The sequence below is a fragment of the Choloepus didactylus genome, chromosome 10 (assembly GCF_015220235.1).
Source record: "Choloepus didactylus isolate mChoDid1 chromosome 10, mChoDid1.pri, whole genome shotgun sequence".
Taxonomy (NCBI): Eukaryota; Metazoa; Chordata; class Mammalia; order Pilosa; family Megalonychidae; genus Choloepus; species Choloepus didactylus.
Genome location: NC_051316.1, coordinates 15,667,776 through 15,695,451, shown reverse-complemented (window position 1 = coordinate 15,695,451; position 27,676 = coordinate 15,667,776). Strand labels below are relative to the sequence as shown.

Sequence of the window (27,676 nt, the reverse complement as noted above, 5' to 3'; positions counted from 1 at the left end):
TTTCAGTGGCTAAGAGATTTCAGATAGAATCAAGAGGCTGTCCTGGAGGAATTCCCATGACATTGAAGGTGCAACCCTTCCCTGCAGTACCTTCCCCCTTTACCTTGAGTGCTGGGACTGTTGTCACCTCCCTTTCCTAGGATACTCAGCCCTTCTCTGAGAGGGGGTCTGAACACACTGTGATAATGACAGTCTTTGGATGGTGTGGGGGATAAATCTTACAGATACCACTAGGATTAAAATTCCAACTTGTAGGGACTGAGCAGTGGATGATATGTTCCACCAGTGACATCCATATCCACTTTTGTGGATACATAACAGAGGCTATAAGCATAGACCTTAGAGCTCACCACTCCTCAGGAAATAGTGATGAGAAATTGTTTCCTCTCAAATCAGAGAGGACAGGGTTCAAAGAGGTAGGTCAAGGGGAAACCAGGGTCTCAGACGTCCTGTGGATTGGCCCTTCAGCCCTTACCTCTATGCCTGCATGTTAATCCTTTGGCTAAAACACGTCATGGCAAACACACAAAAAAACCACCTCTTTATCACCATCCATTACCAAAATATTTCATCATTCTAAATAGAAGGCCTGCACATTTTAAGGGAAATTAAACCCTTTACTCAATGTTGGCTTCCACTTTCTTTCCAGGAACTACTTCACCTTTTCCTTGCTAGGTTTACTGTTCCAAAGCTCCAAGTCCCAGCCCAGGATTCCTAGATCTAGTCACTGATCCTTGCTTTATTTACAACAGTTAACATTCCAGACCCAGCTTCTGACTGTCAGCTCTTCTGTGTATGTCCAGGCTGTGATAGCAGTGCCTTGGATGTGGCGGTCCACCTGTGTGGCCTTGACATGTATCACACAGGACTGATTTAATTCAACAACCTATACCAATATTGTTTAACCCACTGGGTCCTAGATGATGGAGGGTAAAGTAAAAAAATTTGAAGCTATGGATCTATCCTTGAGACTCTGCCATGCACTAGATGGTTCATTTTCTTCACACCCTTCTTAAGCGATGATGGGTTGTGCTATAAGTGAAAGGATGATATGGTGACCTCAAGAGGTTCCCCAGAACTGTGGGTGTTCCCCTGAGAGAACAGCCCTTTTTAGGAAAGGATTTGTCCAGGACCTTGATAATTCACAAAAGACATTTCTTTTCCTCTGTTATTGGTGCTGATGTCCAGTGCTCGGCTCTCAGTTGGCCAAGACTTCTTAGCACTGTTTTCACCTTCCTCCCATGCTAGGTTCATGGAGTTTGAGATTGAGAAAGAGATGCAGATTGAGATGTTGGAGAAGTGGAATGGTCCCCAGTGACCTCCACTTCCAACCCCTCTGAAGCTTCATCTTCAGGTGCCCACAGGCACTGTGGAAGGCAAGCAGCCAGGTACAGATCACAATATTAGAAGAGAAGATGAGGGTCAAATGCACATAGAGAAAGCCATAGGACTCACACTTGCTACATTCCCTTCAAGGTGTGCCATTTCATATTTCAAACAGAAAAAAACCCACCAAGAGCCTGGTTCTCAGCTATACTTTGTCATGAACTTGGTCAATTTTTGAAGTCATAACTATTCTCTTCCTTCAACCATAAATTGAGGTCCATTTATATAATATGCTTAAAATTTAGGGGATTGATGAGGGGATATCATAAAATATTGAAGGCTCCAGACTTCCTTGTACAGTGACTCTCTCTGGGATCCTTCATCTCTGAAATCTTCTCTCAGATGATCTGACCCACGCAGAATTTTTTCTTTTTTGGCTGTCTAGGCAGTGACCACACTAACTTGTTCATGTTGAAAAGGGGTGTCAACATTATGGGAAAAGGGGACACTTCTGGTTGATGATCTTGAAGAGGCTCTTGCCTCTGAGTTTGGGGACTTAGCTGTCATAGGAGTTCTCTGGAAGATTTAAGTTTCTGAATAACCTTAGTGAGTGAAACTTTTATAGAGCTCAGATAGGTATCTGGTTATTCTTTATGGTTTTCAGGGCTACTGTTGACTTGGGCTTATCACACTTGGCCATGTGACATATCTAGCTGAAGCCTGCATAAAAGCAACCTCCAGGACAGCCTCTTGACTCTATTTGAAATTTCTTAGCCACTGAAACCTTATTCTGTTGCCTTTCTTTTCACCCTTTTGTTCAAAAAGGCATTCTCAATCCCTCAATGCTAGGGTCAGGCTCATTCTCAGAATCCATTTCCCACATCACCAGGGAAACTCATTCACCTCAGGAGTCCTGTCCCACATCAGGAGAAGGGTGACAAATTAATCATGCAGAACTTTTAATGTCCTTAAATTATTGCTATTACCAAAATATGGTTGAGGATAAAGCTGGAGACTCACACCACTTTCTCTTCCTGATTTGCATCTCTACCTTTAATGCCAATTCTGAAGAAGGCAGGTCTCAAGGCACTGTGTCCCAGACAGCAGAAACACAGACATTAGCAGAGTATTAAGATGAAGGCACCGAAGGAGATCCCACCTGAAGCCCTCCAAGAGTACACTGACATCACGGATGCACTGCTGGGGCCTTTGCTCTCAGTCTCTGAGGAGGCAGATGGAAAATGGAAAAGAGGAAGACCACAAGGAATAGCAGGAAGAGGATGCAATTTATGCAAACCCAGGTTTCTTGATCTACATCAACAAGCTGTGTGCACAAGCTGTGTGTTAACAAGGTGGGCTGGATCTACAGGTGTGGTGTCTAGCAGATTACCGATTCTTGGCTTTGTCAACAAGATAAGATCTGCCCATTTGCCATAGGCCATAGGAACTCAGGTCACTTCCTTAGCAGTGGGGCTGCGTATACATATGCAGTTTCTTAGATGTGTATTTATAAATGTGTTCATGAGTGTATAGGTTTGTAGCTGGTGATGCTCATGGTCCAAAACAACCACAGAATGCATGCCATGGTGCAGTATCAAGGCTTATCCTCTTGGTCTCTAGACTGGCAGGTTACATTTATTAAGGATGGTCACTACTATTTTGCTAGGTGGATGTTGTCATTCACCCTCAATTCCAAGAAGAATTGCCTTCCTCAGGACCACATACAGATTTCTTGGCCCTAATAGAGGAGCTGCAGCAATAGGAAGGACTCACTGCCACACAGGTAAACCTAGGGTTGGAGGGAACCTCACAACATAAAATCCAAATATTATCTACCTGTACCTCGCCTTGGATGTCATAGCTTCTTTAGAGAAACAGCAGGTGTGGGCACAGGTGGAGAACTAGTGCATAGGAAACTGGAGATATGTTGGAAAGGAGTGGCAAGGGTTGAAATCTTGGGATAATGCACAGGAAGATGGGAAAATGAGTAATAATATCTGCACATGAAACACAGCTGCATTGTGCCAAATGCAATCACATCCACCATCAATCAGCCCCCTTATCTCGCAATCTTGTGCAGAGCTATTAATTGTCCTTTCTCCTTCCTCACTGCCAGTTGAAAAACATCTCCTGGTCTTGACAGATGGACAGTGTGTGGAAGCACCCCATGTTGCAACATATCCAAGTTAGACTCAATCACTTCCATGGGCAAGAAGAGCCAGGGAGCAGTGAGCAGAGATGACTATTGCCTCCATCTAGGAGATAAAATTAGTACTTATACACCACATAGGGATGGCAGTGCAGAGAATAGCCTGGCCATCTCTAAAGACCTTGCTTTCTCTCCAAGGGAACATGAGTCTCCCAAAATCATAACTACAAAAATCACCTCTCATGACAGTTCCCCCAGATTGGGAAGCAGGGATGAGGAATTTTCCCAAGAAACCTTGTCTACATGTACAAAATCCAGGCCAACAGCTGGGACCATTGAGGAGGAGGTGTAGCTCCCAAGCTTTGCTTTCCTACTGGCTCCAAGGGGTTTTTTCCAGCATCCACTTTCTGCCTCAGGCTTTCTCTCTACTAGAGTTCAGGAGGCCCAGGAAGCATCCCAGCCCTACCTTCTGAGAAACATAGTCTCAGTCATACTCCACAATCTGCTGCCACTTCTCCAAAGAGAGCTCCCTTTGATGACCCATCCTCTCCTGAAAACACACCCCCATCAAGAGGTTGATTTGGCGGGCGGAGGCTACCCTTGGTGCTGGGTTTGGTTCTTAACCATCAAATTCAAAAAAGGTGTGACCCTCTTGTAGGTCTCAGAAAGAAGTGCCATTGTAGAGAGTAGGGAGCAGTGGGAAGAAACTCTCCTCATACCAGCCCCTCCATGTTGGGTCCCAAAGAAAATTCTCCCCTTGCAGTACCAAAATGACCCTCAATGCTGCTTCTGATGCCAATGCTTGTCCTTGGCAGTTCCAGAGTGTGTGTGTGGGGGGGGGGGGGTGGGTAGGGAGGGGTTTAAGACTTTCCAAGGTGGAAATGATCTCCTGGGCATGGGAAGAGGGGTGGTACTTTTAGAGGAATTTTATACAAAATGTATTTAAAGGTAGTTGGGTTGAATATACCAGTGCCGAATATTCTATAAACCCATCACTGATGTGATGATTGAGGGACTGTGAAAAAGGAAGGATGTGGATGGCAGCAGGCTCTTTGGTTCCATAGTTGACTGGCTGAGTTCTGACTTCTTTTAGACTCCTCCTGGAAATAGACTCACTCTCAGGCTTTCCCTGGTAACTGGCCAGTCTCCAGTGATCCCTTCCATCATCGACTTCACCCAAATTCTGGGTTAGGTGTGGGTGCCATTCTTCTGTACTTGCCTTGGTAACAGACAAGTCCCCAGTGATCCCTTTCCTATTTCCCCCCCATACAAGCCCTGGATTGGTTTTGAGTGGCCTTCTGTGGACATCACAACATTTTCTATTTATTTTCATAATTTATTGATGGGAAGTTGCTTTCGTACCATTCAGATTTCTGGACAATTAGCTAATTTTCTATAATTGATCCTAGATGAAACACCTATGCCAGTTTGTATATATTATGTCCCCAAGAAAAAGGCATATTCTTTAATGCAATCTTTTGGGGGCAGATTTATTAATCTTTCTGATTAGGGTGTAATCTCTTGATTGAATGTTTCCATGGAGATGTCACTCACCGAACTGTAGGTAATACCTTGATTAGATTATGGCCAGGGAGGTGTTACCCTGCCCATTCAGTGTGGGTCTTAATTAAATCACTGCAGTCTTATAAGAGCTCTCAGACAGAAGGAGCTCAGTGCTGCAGCTGAGACTTTTGGAGAGATGCTTTTGCTGATGCTTTGAGATGCTGGCCCACAGTTTGCTCTGGAGAAGCTAAGAGACAAAAACACCCCAGGACACACTAAGCCAGGAGACCCAGATGCTTACTGATGCTTGGAGATACTTGGAGATGTGGAAAGAAGGACATTTGGAGATGCTAAGGTAAGAGATGAAGCCCAATGACATTTTGGAGAAAGCCATTTTGAAACAGAACCCAGGAGCAAAAGAACACAGACACCAGCCACATCATGCCTTTCCAGCTGACAGAAGCGTTCCAGATGCCATTGGCCATTCTTCAGTAAGGTACCATCTTGTTGATGCCTTAGTTTGGACACTTTTATTGACTTGGAACTGTAAATCTGTAACCTAATAAATCCCCTTCATAAAAGGCAATCCATTATAGTATTTTGCGTAATGGCAGCATTAGCAATCTGGAACACCTTCCATTAGAGTTCTTCTGTTGTGCTTCAGTGAAAGATGAAGACATCGGGGCTTCAGTGATCCTCAGCACACCAAAGTTAATTGCTGTGTGGGTGGTTTGAGCAGAGATAAATGACCCTGGCTTCTTGGGGATACAGCTGTGTGCATTTCAGTCTCAATGTAGGAGATGACATTTTTAAGACACAGAAATTACTAAATATGTAATTGTAGTCAGCTGCTTTTTAATCTTAGTTAGGACAGACAAAATGAAATGAGCTGGAAAGAGATTCGTGATGCATCTATCATGAAACAGTTTATATTAAGTAGGGCATCAGTGGCAGAATATGAAGACCATTTGTGTATTTCTGTGCAGGATTGACTCTTGTCCAAGTAGATGGGAATGAGTCCATTTCCAGTGGCCAAGGGGCCTGATCTCAGGAGATTTGGGGATCTTTCAAGGATCATCCCACAAACACTATTCCCTCTCCTTCCCAATTAATGACTGAAATCCTTATATTGAAAACATGTAAATAGTGATTTATATTCATATCTAAATTACTTCCAACAAAACTAATATCAACTTGATTATAAAAGCCCAGACACGGGTTCAGGTGTACTGCAGGCCCTGGGCGACCCGTGGTGTGCAAGGTGAATATGAGCTGGGGAGGAAGGGGGTTAGTCTCCACCTACTTGGGCTCTTACACAGGCCATCGTCAGAGCAGTGGAGCTGCCTGGAGAGGAGTCTTTGGGTATCTGGGATTTGATTCTGGTGTAGAAGGTTTAGGTGGGCACTGGGCAGACAAGTTCAGGACCTGACATTAAAAGGTAACTACCACATGAAAAAACATTCAAGAGAGAGCTGACACCAAGGAGACAGGGTGAACCCACTCCTTCTGCTGAATGGTCTAGTCCTCACCTTTCGATCTCTGGGTAACTCTTCAAAACCAAATTTGCATGCTCAACCTCTCTGAACACTTCCTACCAGCCCTGTCAGACACTCATAATCCCTGCATGGAAAATCCCTGACACCATCCCTTGTTCCTGTTCACCAGTGGTGGCTTCTCCAAGTTTTAAGTCCTGATTCCTGCCCCACTGCCTGTGTGGTTTCAGGAAAGCTGTGACTCCCAGCGTGTTTCCCTGGCACAGTTCAGCAGGCAAAGCTGTAGTCCCAGTTATCCCAGCTGCAGAGGCAAAGTGGGTCTAAAATAGTCCTTGGACCAAGGTGGCCTAGCCCCAATGCTAGCTCCCAGCAGAGGTTAGGACAGAAAGAGCCAGATGTCAGCATCCTCTCTTCTTATTATCTTCCCATGTATTTCACATTTTTGCTCTACAGTTTGTCCCAGCCACTACCTTCATCTTCCCAAGTAGGCAGTATCCAGGACTTGCCTCTCTCTATGGGCTTTTGTGCAATGGAATTTTTTATGCAGCCTTACTTTTCCAAGTTGATGGCCTCTCTCTGTCCCTAGCTGGGCCTCAACAAAGAGAAGCAGGGCTCACAGGCTATGGCCCCCTTAGGCAGTATTACCAGTGCTGATGCCAGGCACCAAATGTCCAGAAGAGTCTTACATATTCCAACAGGCCCATGCAGGCCCCTCTCGGGTGAGCCTCCTTACAATATGCCCCCACCCCCTACTTTTCCTGATATCTAGACCAGCACTCATATTGGCAATATACTGAGGAAACAGCAGAGTCCTGACTCCACCATTCACAGGTGTATAACTTTGGGCAAGTCACCAACTCCTCTACATTCCAAGGTTTTCATCAGGAGATAGAGGTAACACAGAGTATCTCAGGAAGTTCAGCATAGTAAATGCATCCTCTTTGAAGGGAACATGGTTCACTCTTGTCCTGTTCTCTCCATCAATGATGGGCATCACCAAAGTTACACCCTGGGAGTGCAGGGGTTACACTCATGTACTCACACACCTGGCTCTCCTGTGCCCTTTGCATCCTTATTTTGTTTGAATTGACAGCAGGAGACAGATTCTGTTGCTTCCCCACCCTAAATTCTACCTGAACCTGAAGAGTAGGAACAGACTGAAAGTCCATCTTGTGTGAAACTCCAAATCTACCATTGGACAACCATGCGTCAGGGCCACCAGCAGTGCGGACCTGCCAAGGTTTCCCTGGCACATAACAGGCATTCACTCACCAATGAGTTGTTGCTTCTCGGCCAAGTTTTCCATATCTTTTCTGGGAACACATGTAAGGTCAGGATTCCTGATGTGAAGGATTGATTACTCTCCTAGTATCGACAGAAAGTGAGGAAGACATTGTAGGTCATCCACTATTTGCTGCTTAGGGTTAATCAATTAACACACATCCCACCCACACACCAACACTTCTCACTGCCCATCACACACTAACATCTCCATGGACACTCATCACTATCTTCTCAGGGTTTATATTTAAATACAAGTCAAGTTTGCCTTGGTATTCAGTGGGCAATGGTATACTCCAGTGACGTCTTTTTCATTTTTTCTTTAATGCCCTTTGACTTTGCCATTCCTGAGCTGATTTGCAAGGGTCCAAAGTAAGAGATTATGCAACTAAATATGCTCTAATTCTACCTACAGAGGATGGCATGCGAGTCATTGGAAAAATAGTATAGGAGGTCCAACAGGAAATGAAAATGAAGTATATGCTGTCAAGATACTTCAATCTCACAAAACATACGACATGTGAAACTATACAAGTACAGTGTATAAGACATGACGAGGTACGTTAGATGTATGAAAACATCTTGCAGACCCTGAGGTGCCTTCAGGGCCTGGGTGCAAGGCAGAGGCATCTGTAGATAAGAATGAATTCTTCTGAAACCCAAAGCAGTTAAGGAAAACAGAATACATTAATTGATTACAAGTCAGGGATCATAAATTCTCCAAAAAGTAGTGTGATGCTTAAGATAAAGGCTAACAAGGAGGGCAACAAACAGCAGGGAGGGAATGGAAAATTCCAATCCCAGAACCTCACCTACAGCTCTCCAATTAGTACAGAGGCTTCAAAGGCCAATTGACAATCTATATTTTATATGTGTATAAACCAATAAAATGTGCCAATGTCTCTAATCTTACATTCCTCTGTTTAGACTAATAAAACCCCATGTGCCAAACAGCATGGCGCATGTCTCTCTCTTGAGCACAACTCTGCTGACCCCCTTAAACATACACTCTCTTTCTCTTCAAGAAACTTTTCTCACTTCCTTTTACCTGCTTGTCTCCTCCTTGAATTCCTTCTCACAACAAGATGTCAAGCCTGAATAGGGGCTCCCATGACAAAGGAGCTCCTGTAATACTCTCACACATGTTCTCAATAAATTTTCTGCCTTCTTATTCTATACTGTGCTGTGGCCATGTATTCTTTCTTGTAGCATGGCCATGAACCTGGAAGCAGAGTCTGGCAACAATGGACCTAGAAAATATTAAAAGAAAGTGAATGAAAATCTATGAAAATTCACATTGTCAACATATCATGGCTCATTACTCTTTAAACAAGGGAAATAATGATATTTACACAGAGAAAATGCTTAATATGAACTGCATATGCCCAAGTGCTTTATGGCCTGTTAACTCATTTATTCTCCACAAAAGAAAGCCTCTGCAGTTAGTTGAAATCATCTCCTTTTCTGTATGAGGAAACCAGGGCATAGAGATGTCAAGTGACTGCCTCCAGGTCGTGTAATAAGAAGAAGGACAGCCAGAATTGGCCCAAGCATGTTTGGTTTTGGAGCACACATCTTTAACTACTAATTAATAAAACATGTCAAAGTAGTTATATTATCCTATGCAAATTTCACTTGACAATCTGAGAAAGACCTGGCACAATAAATGAAAACACAGAATGTCTGCCAGTGACCAGGATGGAATCCCTCCATATGTCTCCCCTTTTGTGGGCAACCTTTCATTCATTCTTCAGAATTAAAGGATGTTCTACAGTTAAACAGTCAGCATGTGATAATGCCGGAACATGTTCTGGAGTTTGTGTTGGGGGGGCAGGGATAGGGCAGGGGCTTGGCCAAGCTGTACCCTTGTTTCCATATCAAGTACCTGATCAATGGCTCTGTGTGCCCAAGGCTGGCCACTGGGCTTAGGTCTCAAGGAGGCTCATAGCTGAAGATACTCCATCAGGGGTCTGGAAATTACATCCAGAATATGATTCATTTCACGCCATTCCTCCAACCTCATAAAGCATGTGTGCAGAGATTCTGGGTTTGGAAGAATGGAACTTGGAAAGTGGCCATTTTGTGGCTCCATCTGACCTACAGGACCCTCAACCTAAACTGGCTGTCAAGTGTCAACACACTCGTAATACATACCTCCCTGTGACAGACCCTGAAGAGACTTCAGAAGCCATTTTACTGAATTCTGAGACCAGACGGTTTTGGTATGATTTGTGAACTAACCTGGGCCCTTTGACATATTTTAGTAAAATGCAGTGAGATTCAGATTGAGATACAGAAAGCTATCAGAGAGGGGAATATTTGGTCAAGGCTTGGAAGTCTGTTTATTGTTTAGGATGATGGACCCTCCCTTTATCAGAAAGACTGGCATAACTGGAAAGGGTAAGCTTTAACTTGGATTTAAAATTTAACAGTCAGGAACTAAGAAACTTAATTGCAAGGAATTTTACAAAGAATTACAAAGATTTAATGCTGAGATCCCCTTATCAAGGATGGGCAGTGCTCTCACTGTCAAAGATGGGAACTCTGAGACCTAGCTGCAGGGGCTTTTTCAGATTGAATACACTCAGGCAAATAATAAATCTTTGCCTATACTTCCCACCTTACACAAAAATTAACTCATCTTTTGTCATTTAAATATGAAACATAAAACTATGAAACTTTAAAAAGATAATATAGGAGAAATCTTCAGTACCTAGGGCTTCGTGAAGAGTTCTCAGACTGACATCAAAAACAATATGAATAGAAGAAAATACTGATAATGGGACTTCAAGAAATTTAAAAGGTTTTCCTAGGTGAAAGACGCTGTAAAAAGATGAAAATGCTACAAGCTTACAGAAACTATTTTCAAAGTGTCATGTTTAGAAAATATAAAGAGCTCTCAAAACTCAGCAGTGAAAATAGAGACAGCCCAAGAAGAAAATGGACAAAAAATATGAAGAGGTATTTCCCAAATAGGACATATACTTTACAAATAAAATATGAACAATTTTTAAAATCACTAGCCATTTAAGAAATGCAAATCAAATAAACAATGAGACATTATTATGCATTTATCAGAAGAGCTTAAATAAAATTTAGTGACATTATGAAATGCAGATGAGGTTGCCAAAAACCTGGATTATTCATACATTCATGGTGTGAAATGATCCAGCCACTTTGGAAAATAATATGACAAGTTCTTACAAATTAAACATACACTTATCACACTACCCTGCAATTGCACTGCTGGGCATTTATTCCAGAAAAAATGAAGAATCACATCTACTAAAAAATCTGTACATGAATGTTCATAGCAGTTTTATTTGTTATAGCCCAATTCTTGAAACAACTGAAACTTCTCTCAATTGATGAATATTTAAACAAACTGTGGTACATCCATACCAAGAACTACTACTCAGCAATAAAAATAACATCTTTTAACATAGAAACAACTTGGGTGGAACTCAAAAGAGCGTTGAAGAAAAACAATCTGAAAAGATCACATATTCTGGGATTCCATTTATGTAACATTCTCAAATTGACAAAAAGTGTGGAGATTTGGAGCAGATTCATGGTTGCCAGGGGTTAGGATGATGAAGGGGAGGATATGTGTTTGGCTGTGAAGGGGCAGCATCAGGGATTTCTTTGTGGTGCTGGAATCACTATCTTGATTGCAATGGTGCTTACCTGAACCTCCATGTCATAAAATCATATGGAGCTCTGCACATATGCTGTGCCAATGTCAGTTTCCTGGTCTTGATATTGTTTCATAACTATGTAAGAAGTCATGAACGACTGTGGGAAATTGCATTTCATTGTTATTGTCTCCTTGGTGTCTCTCTCTCTCTCTCTCTTTTAAAATTTTGGTACCTTATACACAACATAAATTTTCCCATCTCACCCATATCCAAGCATAAAATTCACTGTAATAGGTCACATTCAAAATTGTGCTACCATCACTACAATCCATTTCCAAAATTTTCCATCATCCCAAACAGAAACCCTGCATCCATTGTGATGGTTTGAAGCTGTATTGTACTCCAGAAATATCATGTCCTTTTAATCCATTCCTGTGGTACACCTACAGCTGTTTTTGGTGGGACCTTTTGATTAGGTTATTTCAATTGAGGTGTGACCCACCTCATTCAATGTGGGTTTTAAACCTCTTACTGGAGTCTTTTATAAGAGGATAAAAGACAGGAAAAAAACTTCTGAGAGGCTGAGAGGGACAGAAGTTAAAAGAAAGGTCTACTGGTTTGAATCTACTATGTACCCCACAAAAGCCATGTTCTTTTAATCCAATCTTGTGGTGCAGACTTACTGTGGGTGGGATCTTTTGATTAGGTTATTTCTGAGATGTGACCCACTGAATATGGGTGGGGCATTTTGATTAGATTATTTCCATGGAGATGTGACCCTGCCCACTCAAGGTGGGTCTAATTAGTTTTCTGTAGCCCTTAAGAGAACTGACACACACCCAGATGCTTGGACATGCTGACAGAAAGACATTTGGGGATGATAAACTAAGAGATGAAGCCCAGAATTTGCCCCAGAGAAGCTAAGTGAGAACCCACAGACACTTGAAGAGAAGCCATTAGAGTCAGAAGCTGTAAGCAATGCAACAAGGGAGAAAATGACTAGCAGACACCAGCCACACACCTTCCCAGCTGAGAGGTGTTCTGGAGGCCATTGGCCTTTCTTCAGTGAAGTTATCCTCTTCTTGATGCCTTGGTTTGGGCATGCTTATGGCCTTAGAACTGTAAATTTGTGAAATAATAAACCCCCATTGTAAAAAGCAATCCATTTCTGGTATTTTGCATAAAATCAGAGAGGAACCCACTAAAGCTAGAAGATGAAAACAACAAAACCTAGGAATGAAGGACCAGGAGAAGCCGGGATGTGCCCTTCCATGTGACAGAGGTGTCCTGGATGCTGGCAGCCTGTCTTCAGAGTCCAGGTATCATTCAGGACAAATTAAAATCAGGGACCCAAACAGATACTTATACCCCAAGTTTAGAGCAGCATTATTCACAATATCCAAATGTTGGAAGCCACACAAGCGTCCATGAAGCAAAGAATAGACAAACAAAATGTGGTACGGTGTATACAAACAATGCAATAGTATTCAGTCATTTAAAGCAATCAAGTTCTTATATACATGACAACAAGGATGAACTCTGAAGACATTACGATGGGTGAAAAAAGTCAGAAGAAAAGGACAGATATTGCATGATTCTGCTTATAAGAATTAACTAGAATATGTAAATTCACAGTGAAAGAAATCCTAGTATAGATTATCAGGCACAAAGGAGGGGACAGGAAATGAGGAATTAATGTATAACAGGTATTTCGGTTTGCTAAAGCTGCCAGAATGCAATATAACAGAATTCAGTTGGCTTCCACAATAGGGATTTAACTTACAATTTAGTCCTTAGGCCATGAAAACGTCTAACTCATGGCATCAACAGGATACCTGGAATCTTAAGTCAGGCTGCCAGCATCTTGGACACCTCTGTCACATGGCCAGGGTATACTGGTCTTTCTCTCCCAGGTTTTGATGCTTTCAGGTTCTGGCTTCAGTAGCCTCCTCTGTATTTTCTGTGGGTCCTTTCTTAGCTTCTCCGGGGCTTTTCTCTAAACTTCTCTTAATTTCATCTCTATGTGCTTTATTTTCTTAAAAAGGATTCCAATAAGAAGATTAATACCAACATCTCAATTTAAATAACTTAATCAGAAGGTCCCTCACACGAAAGGTCTAAACCCACCAGAATGGATTAAAAGAACATCATCCTTTCTGGGGTACATCCAGTCTCCAAACTACCACATAGATCTTCACTGTACTTGGTGTATCTCTTACTCTTACATGTCTGTGGCTGAGGATCCTTACACTACAAACTATCCTAACTTGATTATGTTGGCTCCAAAGTCTGCTCTTCATTGTGTTTAGTTCTCATTTGTAATTTTCTGTTGTTCCAATCTATTGAATGCATTATTTAAACTATTATATTTTTCATATGTTATATTAAACTTGTGTTGTTTTCTATGGGTTTCTTAGGTTGAGTCATATTCCTAATAATATTTCCTTATTTTCATAAGAATATCTGTTGGCCTTCTCTAAGAATTTTAGTCCACCTGTTTCAAATCACATGTAATTTTCAGCTTGTTCCCTTTTGTGGTAATTCTACTTCTTGGGTCTGTATTACTGTGATTTATGAGCTAATGCCCCCAGGGTGAGAAGCTACTCTGTACTGTGTACTGTGGAAGGGCTGCAGAGCAAGACTTAGCCCATGTCCAAAATGGTGAGTTAAAGGAGAAGAGAGGGGCCCAGGTACCAGAGAACCACCGCTAACCTCCTTCTTCCAGTCCCTCCACCAGGAAACTCCCATTCTTAGGCTTCAGCCTCAATCCCTTAGAAAGTAACCACACTGGAAGGAGACAGTCTCCCCAGGTAATAATTCCCCAGCCCTGGACATGGGGTCTGTGTAGGGACACATGCTCAAAAGTGGCTGCCCAGGCCACATGCACCCTCACCAAACCTTGCTGGCTATGCTCACACACTTCCAGACAACACCCCACTGCTAGCTGGCAGCAGAGAAGGATAAGGCAACATATACCCCAAGGCCATGAGGTGGGAAGATGTAGGTACAGAAAAGGTAAATGGCCTTCTTCTAACCCAACCTTCCGTTGAGGCCAATTCCACCCCAGGCTGTAGCCACTCAACACATCCACACATGGAGTCAAGACAACCTTAAGTTTCCCCAAGGCTTTCTAATGGACTTTGGTTTGTTACTCTGCCACAATTACCCACCCCCACCATAGCTTGTCCAGGGTTGACTCTGGCAAGGAGAGCCCCCAGCTGCTGCCACCGTACCACAAGCAAGAATGGGAAATCGAGACAGGGAGCAAGGTGGTTGCACAGAGAGGTGTGGAATTTAGTTAGTCCTCTAGAACAACTATTAAATAACCAGTAACAACTAGAAAATAATCTAGAACAATTGTTGGGAGACATCCATGAATGGACACACATTGTACACCAGCCTGGAAGAGGTGAAACACCTCAGGCTGTAGAATAGAATCATAAGTAAATCTCTGCAAACCTGGAGCTGGTGCCCCTCCCACCTTGAACAGGGCAGGCTGAGCTGAAACATTGCCATTTGGAAAAAAGAAACAGGTTACAGGGAAAGTAACTCAGCCAAGCTGCAACTGTGGTTTTAATTTAACAAAATTGGACTACTGAATATAAGCTACAAGCACAGATAATCGTGCTTGGAGCAGCAAGGGACGCCGGTTCCTTCCAGTAGGCAGGAGACAGGGCTTATGGGAAAATAATACATAAATAAATAAAAACAGAGACTTTTGGAGATGGCTGAGCTCAGAATACTGGAAGATGGTTGTTTCCCAAGGGAAGAGGCAGACTGGTGAAACTGAGGGGCTGGGGACTTGCTCTGAAAAGTGGCTTTTGCTCTTTTTCTATTTTTTTCTCTCATTCTAAGCAGCCAATTAGAGAAAGCCTCAGGCATTTTCAACTCCTTGCTGACCCAGGCAAGGGAGGAGTTAACAGAGCCAGAAAAACAAAGGAGGGATTCAAGTGGAAAAGACAACACCCCAGGGGTTATATCTTCCCTAAGAAAACGGTGGTAGGACTGGCTCAAGTGGCTGCCCTCTCTCAGAGAATTCAGACCTGAGGAAAAACAAACAAACCAGAAACAACTTAAGCTTGGCTTCTGACACCCTTGGCCCCTTGCCAGGTCAGGGTCCACTGTGAATTAAAGGGACCACACCTCTTTACACCAGCGGAGAGCTGCGGGCTGACAAGCACCATCTGCTGGGTGAGGGAAAGCACAGAGTCTAGAGGCCTCATGGGAAAGTCTGTCAATCTTCTAGGACTCACCCACAGGGAAACCTAATACTGAATACAGACTCCTCCTGAGACCTGAGCACCTCTGGTCTGGGAAAATATGATTGGGGCAATCAAGGAAACCAGATGCCTAGACAACAGAAAATGAAAAATCACACAAGGAAAAACAAAGACATGGCCCACTAAAAGGAACAAACTTACTCAACTGAGTATACAGGAATTGAAACAACTAATTATTAACCAAACAAAACTACTAAATCAATTAAAAAATCAATCCAAAAATCAATTCAATGAGTTGAGGGAAGATATGGCAAAGGAGATGAAGGATATAAAGAAGACATTGTGCAAACACAAGGAAGAGATTCAAAGTTTGAAAAAACAGTTGTCAGAACTTATGGGAATGAAAGGCACAACACAAGAGATGAAGGACACAATGGTGACATAAAGCAGCAGATTTGAAGAGAAAGAAGAAAAGATTCATGAACCAGAGAACAGGATATCTGAAATCCTACACACAAAAGAACAGGTGGGGAAAAGAATGGAGAAATATGAGTGATGTCTGAGGGAACCGAGTGACAACATGTAGCCTTTGAATGTACGTGTCATGGGTGTCCTGGAAGGGGAAGAGAAGGGAAATGGGGCAGAGGAAATAATGGAGAAATAGTCACTGAAAATTTCCCATCTTTTATGAAAGACATAAAATTACAGATCCAAGAAGGGCAGCAAACTCCAAACAGAATAGATCGAAATAGACTTACACCAAGACATGTAATAATCAGATTATCAAATGTCAAAGACAAAGAGAATTCTGGAAGTAGCAAGAGAAAAGCGATCCATCTCATACAAAGGAAGGTCAATACGACTATGTGCAGATTTCTCAGTAGAAGCCATGGAGGCAAGAAGGCAGTGGTATGATATATTTAAGATACTGAAAGACAAAAACCACCAACCAAGAATTTTACATCTGGCAAAACTGTCCTTTAAACATGAGGGAGAGTTTAAAATATTCTCAGACAAACAGACAATGAGAGAGTTTGTCAACAAGATACCTGCTCTACGGGAAATACTAAAGGGAGCACTACAGACAGCAAAAAAAAAGGAGAGACAGATTTGGAGCACAATGGTTGGAGATGGTAGCACAATAATGCAAGTACACTGAACAAAGATGACTGTGAGTAGGGTTGAAAGAGAAAAGTTAGGGGCATGTAGGACAGAAGGAAAGATAGAAGATAAAAACTGGGACTGTGTGGCCTAGTGAAACCTAGAGCAGTCAATGATTGTGGTAAGATGTACAAATATGTTTTTGCATGAGAGAGAACAAATGAGTGTCAACTTTGCAAGGTGTTAAAAAGGGGGTGGTATTGGGGGAAAAATACAATCAATGCAGACTAGAGTCTACGCATTGACTCTGCATAGAGAAATGCAACAGTAACATTTCTTTAATTGTAACAAAGGCAATATACCAAAGCTAAATGCTTATAAGACCGGGACAGAGGGAAGGTCATGGGATTCATGGCATTAGAGTTGTTGTCTGACTTTTTTATGGTATTTTATTTTATTTTTAACTTTCCTTTTGTTGCCATTTTTTCTTTCTTACAGGGAAAAAAATAAACAGAGGGACACAAGTGCTGGATAGAACTTGGAGGGAGAGATTTACGTATTCACCGTTGGTAGGGAAGTACAATGGTGTAACCTATATGGAGAACAGTGTGGTGGTTCCACAAGAATCTAGGTATGTGGGTGTCACAAGGTCCTGCAACCCCACTATGGGGTATATACTTGGAAGATCTGAGAGCAAGGACACTAATGGACATTTGTACACTTGGTGTCTATGGCAGCAGTATTCACAATTTGCAATGGATGGAGGTTGTCTAAGGGTACATTGACTGATGAACACAATGGTGAACTGTGGTAGATGCACACAATAGAATATTGAGTGGCTACAGGAAGGAATGAAGCTATGAGACCTAGCTGAATGGATCTTGAGTACAGCATTTTGACTGAAGCTCGCAAGAAACGAGAGGAAAAACATTATAATGCCTCACTAATAAGGACTAACAACAATATGTAAACTCTCAGAACTGAATCTTAGGGCATAGCTTATCAGGAGAATGACTATTGTAATATTCCCTAGATTGTAAGCTCTTACAGCAGCCACATCTATTCCTGAGTTGTAATGGTTATCTCTAAACTCTGAGACGCTGAGCTCCTTGTGTATAACCTGGTTGATCTCTGGAACTTTGGGTATCTGTGTGACATCTGAGACTTGAAGCTAGAGCCTGGCAGCTAAGAATGTCAGTATTACCCCATAAGGCAACTGTTGATAGAGCTGAAGAGGAGTTCAGACTCCAATCAGAGATATGAATGAAGCAGATATGGTTAGGACTAAGGCAAACTAGTTCCAAGGGTAAAGGACGATACTGACTAGGTTTTAAAACTACTACTTTTGTGCAAGACCAAGGGAGAAGACGTTTAATTGGTGCAGGATCTATATTTTCTGTAGCACACTAGATAATTTAACTTGTACAATCAGTTTGAACACCATAGGTGCACGGAGCTGTGAAGGGAAGGGGGACTTAATGAGTTTGTACAGGCTGGGATGAAATCCTGATACATCCCAGAGTGATATAGGCAGAGAGTAAAAGTGTATTTGTGGGCCCCCCTGAGGAACTGGGGAGAAATGAGGAAATGTTGGACTTCCCCACCTGGGTTATTGCCTTGTCCTTGATCTAGGGGCTCTTCCTTTTGAGGCTAGTTGCTGCAAGGGAGAAACTAAGCCCACTTACAATTGTGTCAAGAAGTCCCCCGCCCCAGAGAGCCTCTGTGTTGCTCAGATATGGCCTCCTCTCTCTCTAGGCCCACTTGTCAGGTGAACTCACTACCCTACCCCTTATGTGCGACATGACACCTAGGGTTGTAAATCCCTTTGGCAATGTGGGAAATGACTCCTGGTGATGAGCCTGGACCCAGCACTGTGGGATTGAGAGGATCTTCTTGACCAAAAAGGGGAAGGGAAATGAAACAAAATAAGGTTCCAGTGGCTGAGAGATTTCAAATGGAGTTGAGAGGTCACTCTGGAAGGTATTCTTATGTGCCATATAAAAATCACCTTTTTGTCTTTAGTGTGTTGGAATGGCTAGAGGGAAATGCCTGAAGCTGTCTAACTGCATCCCAGTGACCTTGATTCTTGAAGATGATTATATAACTTTGTAACTTGCACAGTGTGACTGTGTGATTGTGAAAACCTTGTGGCTCATACTTCCTTTATTCAGTGTATGGACAGATGAGTGGAAAAATGGAAACAAAAATTAGATGAAGAATAGGGTGGGATGGAGGGGATGGGAAGATCTAGGTGTTCTTTTTTGCTTTTATTTTTATTCTGGAGTAAGGAAAAGGTTCAAAAATTGATTCTGGTGATGAATATACAAATGTATGATGGTGCTGTGAATAATCAATTGTACAACGTGGATTACTGTAGAGTATGTGAATACATTTCAATAAAACTGTAATTAATAAAAGTAAATGAACAACATGGGGGAGGAGGGGAAAGGGATGTTTGGACATTCTTTTTATCGTAATTTTTATTTTATTTTTTGGAGTAATGAAAATGTTTAAAGTTTGACTGTGGTGATGAAAGCACAACTATATGACAATAGTGTGAACATATGTGAATATATCTCAAAAAAATTGCATTAAAAAAAAAGAATGGGAAATCCCTGATGACTGACCTTTCAAAGTCCCTGGGTCCTGCTAGTGAATTCAGGTCCCCTCCAGGCTCTGCGCTGACTTGCTGATCCCCTGCATCTTCTTCTGCTCCATCCCTCTTCCTCTCCACTGAGAATTAGTCTCCACTCCCATCTTAGTCTAAGTGGGAGTACAAGTCTGGGGCTCACACTTGGGGCAGGTCTGAACAAGCCCCTGAAGGGCAGTCCCAGGAACGGTCTGACAGGGGAAAGGACATTTAGGAGCAGCCTGCAGAGGTGCGAATAACAAAGGCTTTCAAGTTCTCAGGAGAGGTCCAGGTTTCACTCCTGTTCTGCTATTTACTATCTATGTGATCACAGAAAAGCTCTTTAATCCTACCAGGCTTCGACTTGTTTACCTTTAAAAGAAACTAAAAAAGCATAAGAATACTGAGCATTCAAGTTGGTTTCAGGTAATGGAGGAATGGGCTGAGCTGGAGCTGACATTTGTTATGTGGACTTTCTAGGCATTTGGATCCTTTGACCTACAGATCATAGAAAGTCTAGAAGTGTTAGTTTAAAAAGCTTATGGAAAAATATTTAACTAAAAATCATAACAAAATCAGTGGTCTAGTAACTTTAAACAACATTTTCTTCTTAGGATGTGACATTCCTTTACAAACCCTAACTGAACTCTTGTTTGAGTCTCCCACAGAAGCCAGGGCTAGTCTTCAGGAGCAAATAATCTACTGCCACAGACAATGGGATACCAAGAGAAAGGAGTCCAGACCCCCATGGCTGATTAGTTAAGATCATGAAGTTCTGCATGTAAGAGTGGTGAAGTGTAGAATTTAATCACTCCTCTAGGGCAGCTGATAATTAGCCAGGAACTGTATGAAACAACATTCTCGGGGTCTCCTTGCCAGTGCACTTTCCATAAATCATCTTCTCACTAAAAGGGACATTTTTACCTTCCTTAGTGCTGAATCAGACGAGCCAAAAGTGGTGATAACAGTAACAAATTTTGGCATTCATGGCAGAACACGAGCTGCTTCCCATATCCCAGATCCATGTCACGTTGGCTGCGGGGCTTCTCCCCCACCTCCAATCCCTTTGCTCCATGCCTAGCCGATGCCAGGGGATTTCCCTGGAGGGCCAGAGCCAGTGGCTCTGGGTGGGGCTCTCTCTCTAACTAAGCCACCTAGGCAGGTGACCTCACTGCCATCCCCCTTTATGTGGGACTGACTCCAAGGGGCATAAATCTCCCTGGCAACGCAAGATATGACTCCTGGGGATGAATCTGGACCTGGAATCATGGGATTGAGAACATCTTCTTGATCAAAAGGGAGATGTGAAATGAAACAAAATAAAGCTTCAGTGGCTGAGAGATTTCAAATGGAGTTGAGAGGTCACTCTGGTGGACATTCTTATGTACTATATAGATAACACTTTAGGTTTTAATGTATTGGAATAGCTAGAAGTAAATACCTGAAACTATCAAACTCCAACACAGTAGCCTTGACACTTGAAGGCAACTGTATAACAATGTAGCTTACAAGGGGTGACAGTGTGATTGTGAAAACCTTGTGGATCACACTCCCTTTATCCAGTATATGGATGGATGAGTAGAAAAATGGGGACAAAAACTAAATGAAAAATAGGGCGGGATGGGTGGGATGATTTGGGTGTTCTTTTTTACTCTTATTTTTTATTCTTACTCTGATTCTTTCTGGTGTAAGGAAAATGTTCAAAAATAGATTGGGATGATGGATGCATAACTATATGACGGTATTGTGAATAGTTCATTGTACACCATGGATGATTGTATGGTATGTGAATATAGCTCAATAAAACTGAATTTAATTTAAAAAATAGAAATTCACCTTAAATTCAAAGACACAATTAGGCTGAGTGTAAAAAAAATGAAACAAAATATGGCATGCAAACAGTAAACAAAAGAGAGCTTGGGGAGCTCTACTAACATCAGATAAAGTAGACTTTATGTTGAAAATGATTTGAGGAACACTGGTAATAATATACTTTTAAAGGCATCATCCTTTATAACAATTAAAAACATTTATTACCTCACAACACAGCCCTAAAATATAAGAAGCAAATATTAACAGATTTAAGGGAGACACAGATGTTTCTACATAAACAGTAGGAGACCTCAATCTACCACACTCAAAATGGATGGAACATCTAGACAAAAGTGCAAGAAGAAAATAGAAGACTTGAACAACAACCAAAACCAACTAAACATAACAGATATATAGAGAACACTTCTCCCAACAGAATATACACCCCTAGCAAGTACACATGGATCATATGTTGCGTCATAAAAGAAGTCTCAAAAAATTCAAAAATACTGAAAACACATACAATGTATCTTCTCCAACCATGATGGAATGAAGCTAGAAATGACAGCAATTCTTCCTTCCCCCTGACTGTTGAAATCATCAGGTCTCCTTTTAAGGCCTTCAGCTGACTGGATGAGACTTTGCTCATTGTTGAAGGCAAGCTCCTTAGTTGACTGGACATTTAACCAGCCAAAGATGCAATCAACTTACTGTTGATTCAAATCCACAAGGTATACTCACAGTAAACAGACAGGCCAGTGCTTGTTTGACCAAACAATGGTTACCATAATCAAGTCAAGATGACATGTGACCATAACTGTAACACCCAGCAATCCCACTTCTAGAAGTACACCCAAAAAACTTGAAAGCAGTGAATCAAAAAGATATATGGTCATCAATGTTCATATCGGCATTATTCACAATTTCCAAAACATGGAAGTAACTAAAGTGACCATCAACCAACGAATAGATGAATAAAAAGTGGCATATACATACAATGGAATATTATTGAGCCATAAAAAGGAATGAGATTCTGAAACATGCAACAAACAATATGGATGAACCTTGAAGTCATCATGTTGATGAAATAAGCCAGACACAAAAGGACAAATATTGCATGATCTGAATGTTATGAAGTAATTACAAAAAGAAAATTCATAGATTTAGACACTAAAATATATGTTATCAGGCTGGGGTATGGGCATAGAACAGGGAGTTAATGCTTAAATTGTACCGAATTTCTATTTGGGGTGATAGAAAGGTTTTGGTAATAGATGGTGGTGATGGTAGCACAACATTATGAACATAATTATAGCACTGAATTATATGTTTGAATATAGTAAAGGGGGAAATTTGGGATTGTATATATGTTACTAGACTAAAAATTGGAAAAAAAAAAAAACCCATAATGAACTGTAGAACACAAACAGAAAATCCCAATGTAAACCACAGACTACAGCTAATAGTTCAATTAGGATAATATTCTGTCAAAAATTGTAACAAATATTTCACATTAATGCAAGCTGTTAATGTCATATGACACTTCCTATATATAGAAAAGTCTGAAGAATCTACAAGAAATCTTGTAGAGCTAAGAAACACACTCAGCAAAGGGACAGGTAAAAGATCAATATGACACAATCAGTAGGTTTTTCCATACACTAGCTATGAACAGTCCAAAAACAAAATCAGGAAAAATAATTCATTAACAACAGCAACTGAAAGAATAAAATGCCTAGGAATAAATGTAACCAGGGATGTAAAGGAACTTGTACATGGAAAACTACAAAGCATTACTGAAAGAAACTGTAGAAGATCTAAACAAATGGAAAGATATTCTGTGTTCATGGATTGGAAGACTTAACATCATTAAAATGGCAAGACTACAAAAAGCCATTTGCCAATTTAATGCACTCCCAATCAAAACTGAACACCATTCTTTGAAGAAATGGAAAAGCCAATTATCAAGTTTATATGGAAGGGCAAGAGACTCCAAATACCCAGAATTACCTTAAGAAGATGATGTTAGTATATTCACGCTCCCCAGTTTCAAAACTTATTACAAAGCAACATTAATCAAAACATTGTGGTACTGGAAGAAGGAGAGACATATGAACTAATGAAACAGAACTGAGAATGCAGGGAAAAACTACACATCTATGCACAATTGATTTTTTACTAGGGTTCCAGGTACATCAATGGGGAAGGAATAGTCTCTTCAACAAATGGTGCCAGGAAAACTGGTCATTCATGTGTAAAAGTAAAAAGTGGACCCTTCCTAATACCGTATATAAAAATTAATTCAATACTGATCAGTGGAAGAAGTGATCAACGGAAGAAATGATCAATGGAAGAATTTTTCCTCGTTTTTGTTATTCAAAATCTAACAGATAATAAAACAATAAACTTTTATATCCAGTCTTCTTTATTAAAATTGCCCCCTTCCCCCCCCCCCGCCCCGCCCCCCAACGCCCGCAATCACTTTAGATCTTGCCATCAAAAATATCAGTAATTGGAGCAGGTTCTGGAGCATTTGCCAATGCACAGGTATGAATAGGCCCAGCAGAGCTCAAGTTACCACCCTGAAGATAGGGATCTAACTATAATGCAGCAGTCCAGGGTAAGAAGAGTATCCATCACCTCTGTTTTTATAAAAATGAGGTGAAGGGCACAACCAGGTCCTCCTCGCCCACCCTGTCTCCAGGCTCCGGGATCCACTCCCGAGGCCTCCACCTCCTGGTCAGCGGCACCCCGCCCGCCCGCGCGCCTTTTCACCCCTCACCTGGAGCCCGGGCTGTGGCAGGAGGAAGGGACTCATCCTCCGCGCGAGGGTCCAGCCCGCAGACTGGCCGCCTCGAGCAGAGCAGGGTTAGCTTGCGTTTCCCTAGCGCGCTCCCCGCCGGCGCCCACCAATGCCTGCATCGGACGCTGGGGACACCCAATGAGGTGAGCTTCCGGTCCGGTACTGATCCGCCCCCTTAACGGCGCCTGAGCTACCCTTTGGCCCCGCCCGTAGCCCCGCCCTTAATCCCGGTCCTAACTTGAAAACTCGGGCCCTGCCCTTGACCACGACCTCTGCCTCTGGCCAAGGTTCTCCCTGCCGGTTCCTGATCCCCCTTAGCTGGGCCTCTTGTCTCACCATAGCCCGATCCCTGAACCTGATCCCTGAACCCAAAACCTGACCCAGCAGGTCACCGCTCCAGAATCCACCCCCTGCCGGGCCCAATTTTTGTTATTTTAAAATTTTAATATTTTTATTTGTTAATTTAAAAATTAGTGTGTCATAGTTCATACGCTAAAATTATTAAAGTACAAAGAATGGTTAACAACCACAAACTCATTATTCGGCTTAGAAATATTACCACACTGGAGAAGCTCCTATAGGGTCACCCTCCCATCCTGACTCCCCAGGGATAAACACTTTTTTCTGATTTTTGTGTTCATCATTCTCTGCTTTTTATTACAGGTTTGCCACATAAATATGAATCCTTAAATTGGTTTAGTTTTTGTGAATGTTTGACCCTTATTTGGTATCACACTGTTTATATTCTTCTGTGACTTTCTTCCGTGTTTCATAGATTCACTTTTAGAAAAATCTAGTATATATAAGATTGTAATTATTTTTCATTCAGAAAATAAGTGGACCACAATTGATCTCCCTGATTTCCTATTGAAGAGCATTGTATCAATTCCACTTTTCCCCATTGCTGATAGTGCTGGTCAGAGCACTGCTGATCATACTCCCTGGTGCTCCCAGGAAGAGTTTTCTCCAGAGAAGAATTGCACAATAGTGTAACTGGCGCATCTTCACCTTTGCCAGATAATGCCAAATTGTTTTCCAAAATGGTTGTAGCATTTACACTTTCAACAGCAGTGTTTAAAAGCTCCAATTTCGCCACAACCTGGCTAACATTTGGTATTTTCTAATTTTAAAAATATTGCCTCTCTGAGGTGTGTAAAATGATATTGATGTGTTTTTTTTTTTTAAGTTTTTATAGTTTTATTAATGCTCTGGTGAAAAATCTGCACAATCATGGATCAATTCATCGAAGAATCTTTACTCCTTCTTTTTGCCAGCACCAACATTGGCCTTTGCAGTCCCCCTGACTTTCTTCATTCTGTTCTTGCGTTCCTTTCACTGTTTACTGGAGGTCTTTTTCTTCTCATACAGACCATGTCTTACAAGTCTGTGTTTGGGTTCATTTTTCTTTGCATAATCCAAGGAGTCATAAATCATGCCAAAGCCAATTGTCTTGCCACCACCAAAATGGGTTCTGAATCCAAATACAAAGATGACATCTGGTATAGTCTTGTACATTTTGGCTAGTTTTTCCCAAATTTCTGTCTTAGGTACTGTTGCCTTTCCAGGGTAAAGAACATCGATGACCATTTGTATCTGCCGAAGTAGTTGGTTGGTCACAAATTTCCTGGTCTGGATGGTTAGTGTGTTATTCATGGTGGCAGGTGATCCTCAAGCAGCCAGAGAGGAAAAGAGTTGATGTGGTTTTAATTCACATTTCCTTAATTACTCTTGAGGTTGGGTGTTGTTGCATATCTTTCATGGCCACTTGTATTTTTATTTCTGGGAAAATGTTCATGTCTTTTATCTTTTTTTCCTATTCATTGTTTGTCTCAATATTTTGTTAGTCCTTTATATATTCTGGATACTAATTCTTTATTGGTTGTGTGTGTTGCAAATATCTTCTGGCTTGTGGAATGATTTTCAATATCCTCAGATTGTTTGGTGAAGAGAAGTTCTTAATTATAATGTCAAATGGGTGTTTACTTTATGTTTTGCTCTTTTGCATATTGCTTCAGAATGTCTTCCCCACCCAAAGCTATGAAAATTTTCTTATAAATTTTTTAAAGTTTTGCCTTTTACAGTTAATTTTCTATTCCAGCTGCAATTAATTTTTCTGTATATTGTAAAATAGAGGTCAAATGTTATTTTTTTTCCCATATGGATAACAAGTGTTCCGCCATTGCTTTAGTTTCCAAGGCTGCTGAAAGCAGATAGCATGAACTGGGTTGGCTTAAACAATGAGTATTTATTAGCTTACAGCTTGAGGCCATGTAAATGTCCAAATCAAGGCATCATTAGTGAAGCTTTCTTCCTGAAGACTGGCTGCCGGTGATCCTTGGCTTCTCTGTCATATGGCAAGGCAAGTGGCAGCATCTGTTGGTCTCTACCTTCTCTTCATTGATTTGTGTTTCTTGCTTCCATGGCTTTCTGTCCTCTTTCTGAATTTCATTCTATTTATAATGGACTCCAGTAAGAGGATTAAGATCCATCTGGAATGAGGTGGGTCACAACTTAACTGAAGTAGACTCTTCAAAAGGTCCTACTTACAATGGGTTCACACACAAAGTAATGGATTAGACTTAAGACTATGTTTTTTGAGGGGTACATACAGCTTCAAACCACCACAACCATCATTTAAAAAATTATGCATTTTCTCCTGTGATCTGCAATATTGTCTCTGGGCTCTCCGTTATGTTCCATTGGCTTAAAAACTTCTCCCCCTCTTCATACCAGGTGCAGAGAGTGAAGTTAATCATCACATATTTCATCTTAGGGCATTTTACTACTACTACTGCTACTACTATTACTACTGGACTAAGTGAGCTCTTCTACTGCCTCCCTCCTCTCTCTCTCTCTCTCTCTCTCTCTCTCTATCTCTCTCTATCTCTCTCTCTCTCTCTCTCTCTCTCTCTCTCTCTCTCTCTCTCTCTCTCTCTCTCTCTCTCTCTCTCTCTCTCTCCTTTCCTCTCCTCTCCTCTCCCGCCCCCTCCCCACTTCCCATTTTCCTTCCCCCTCTTCCTCCCTCCTTTTATTCCTTTCTTCTTTCCCAAAGGCAGTATTTCTAAAGTATAAAATGTGTGTCCTTTGCTTTTGCTTTATGCATTCTTATAAGACTCTATGTATAATCGGCTTTACTGATGTATAATTTACATACAATAAAATCACTCACTTTATATGTACAGTTCAATGAATTTTGACAAATGCTATAATCATGTATACAAATATACTGTATACAGTATATTTCCATCACCCCCAAAAGTTCCTCCTTGGCTCTCCGTGTTCAGTCCCTTCTCTCCCACCTGCTCCTGGCAACAACTGGCATGCTTTCTGTCTCTCTCTATTTTCTCTTTTCTAGAATTCCAAATAAATGGAATCAGATAATATACAGTCTTGTGTGTCTGACTTTTCTCAGTTGTTATAATGCTTTTGAGATTCTTCAATGTGATTGCATGTATCAGTGGTTCATTCATTTCATTGTTGGGTAGGATTCCATTGTACATATATATCACTATTTGTTTATTCACTTACAAATTGATGGATGTCTGGATTGTTTCCAATTTGGGGAGGCTATTGTGAATAATGCTATACATTATGCATAAAACTTCATGTGGACATATATCTTCACTGTTTTATTTGAATACTGAGGAAGGTGACTGCTAGTTACGTATTTAACTTTATTGGAAACTGTCAACATGTTTTCCAAAGGGGCTGTACATTTTGC

At 41.4% G+C, this 27,676-nt stretch overlaps 2 protein-coding genes across 2 annotated transcripts in view; one reads left to right on the top strand and one right to left on the bottom strand.

Moving 5' to 3' along the window:
• LOC119545112 (putative serine protease 47) overlaps nucleotides 1-24,134 on the top strand; it is a 69,157-nt gene extending 45,023 nt beyond the window's left edge. Inside the window, exon 6 of the mRNA XM_037850719.1 lies at nucleotides 23,814-24,134. Coding sequence (XP_037706647.1) covers nucleotides 23,814-24,134 — 321 coding nt within the window. The remainder of the gene's footprint in view (nucleotides 1-23,813) is intronic.
• Nucleotides 24,135-25,211: 1,077 nt separating this feature from the next.
• On the bottom strand, nucleotides 25,212-25,608 carry LOC119505414 (40S ribosomal protein S24-like). The gene has a single exon (XM_037798189.1). It carries the CDS (start codon nucleotides 25,606-25,608, stop codon nucleotides 25,288-25,290), a length of 321 nt encoding a protein of 106 aa, XP_037654117.1. The 3' UTR covers nucleotides 25,212-25,287.
• Between the last annotated feature and the right edge of the window lie 2,068 nt (nucleotides 25,609-27,676).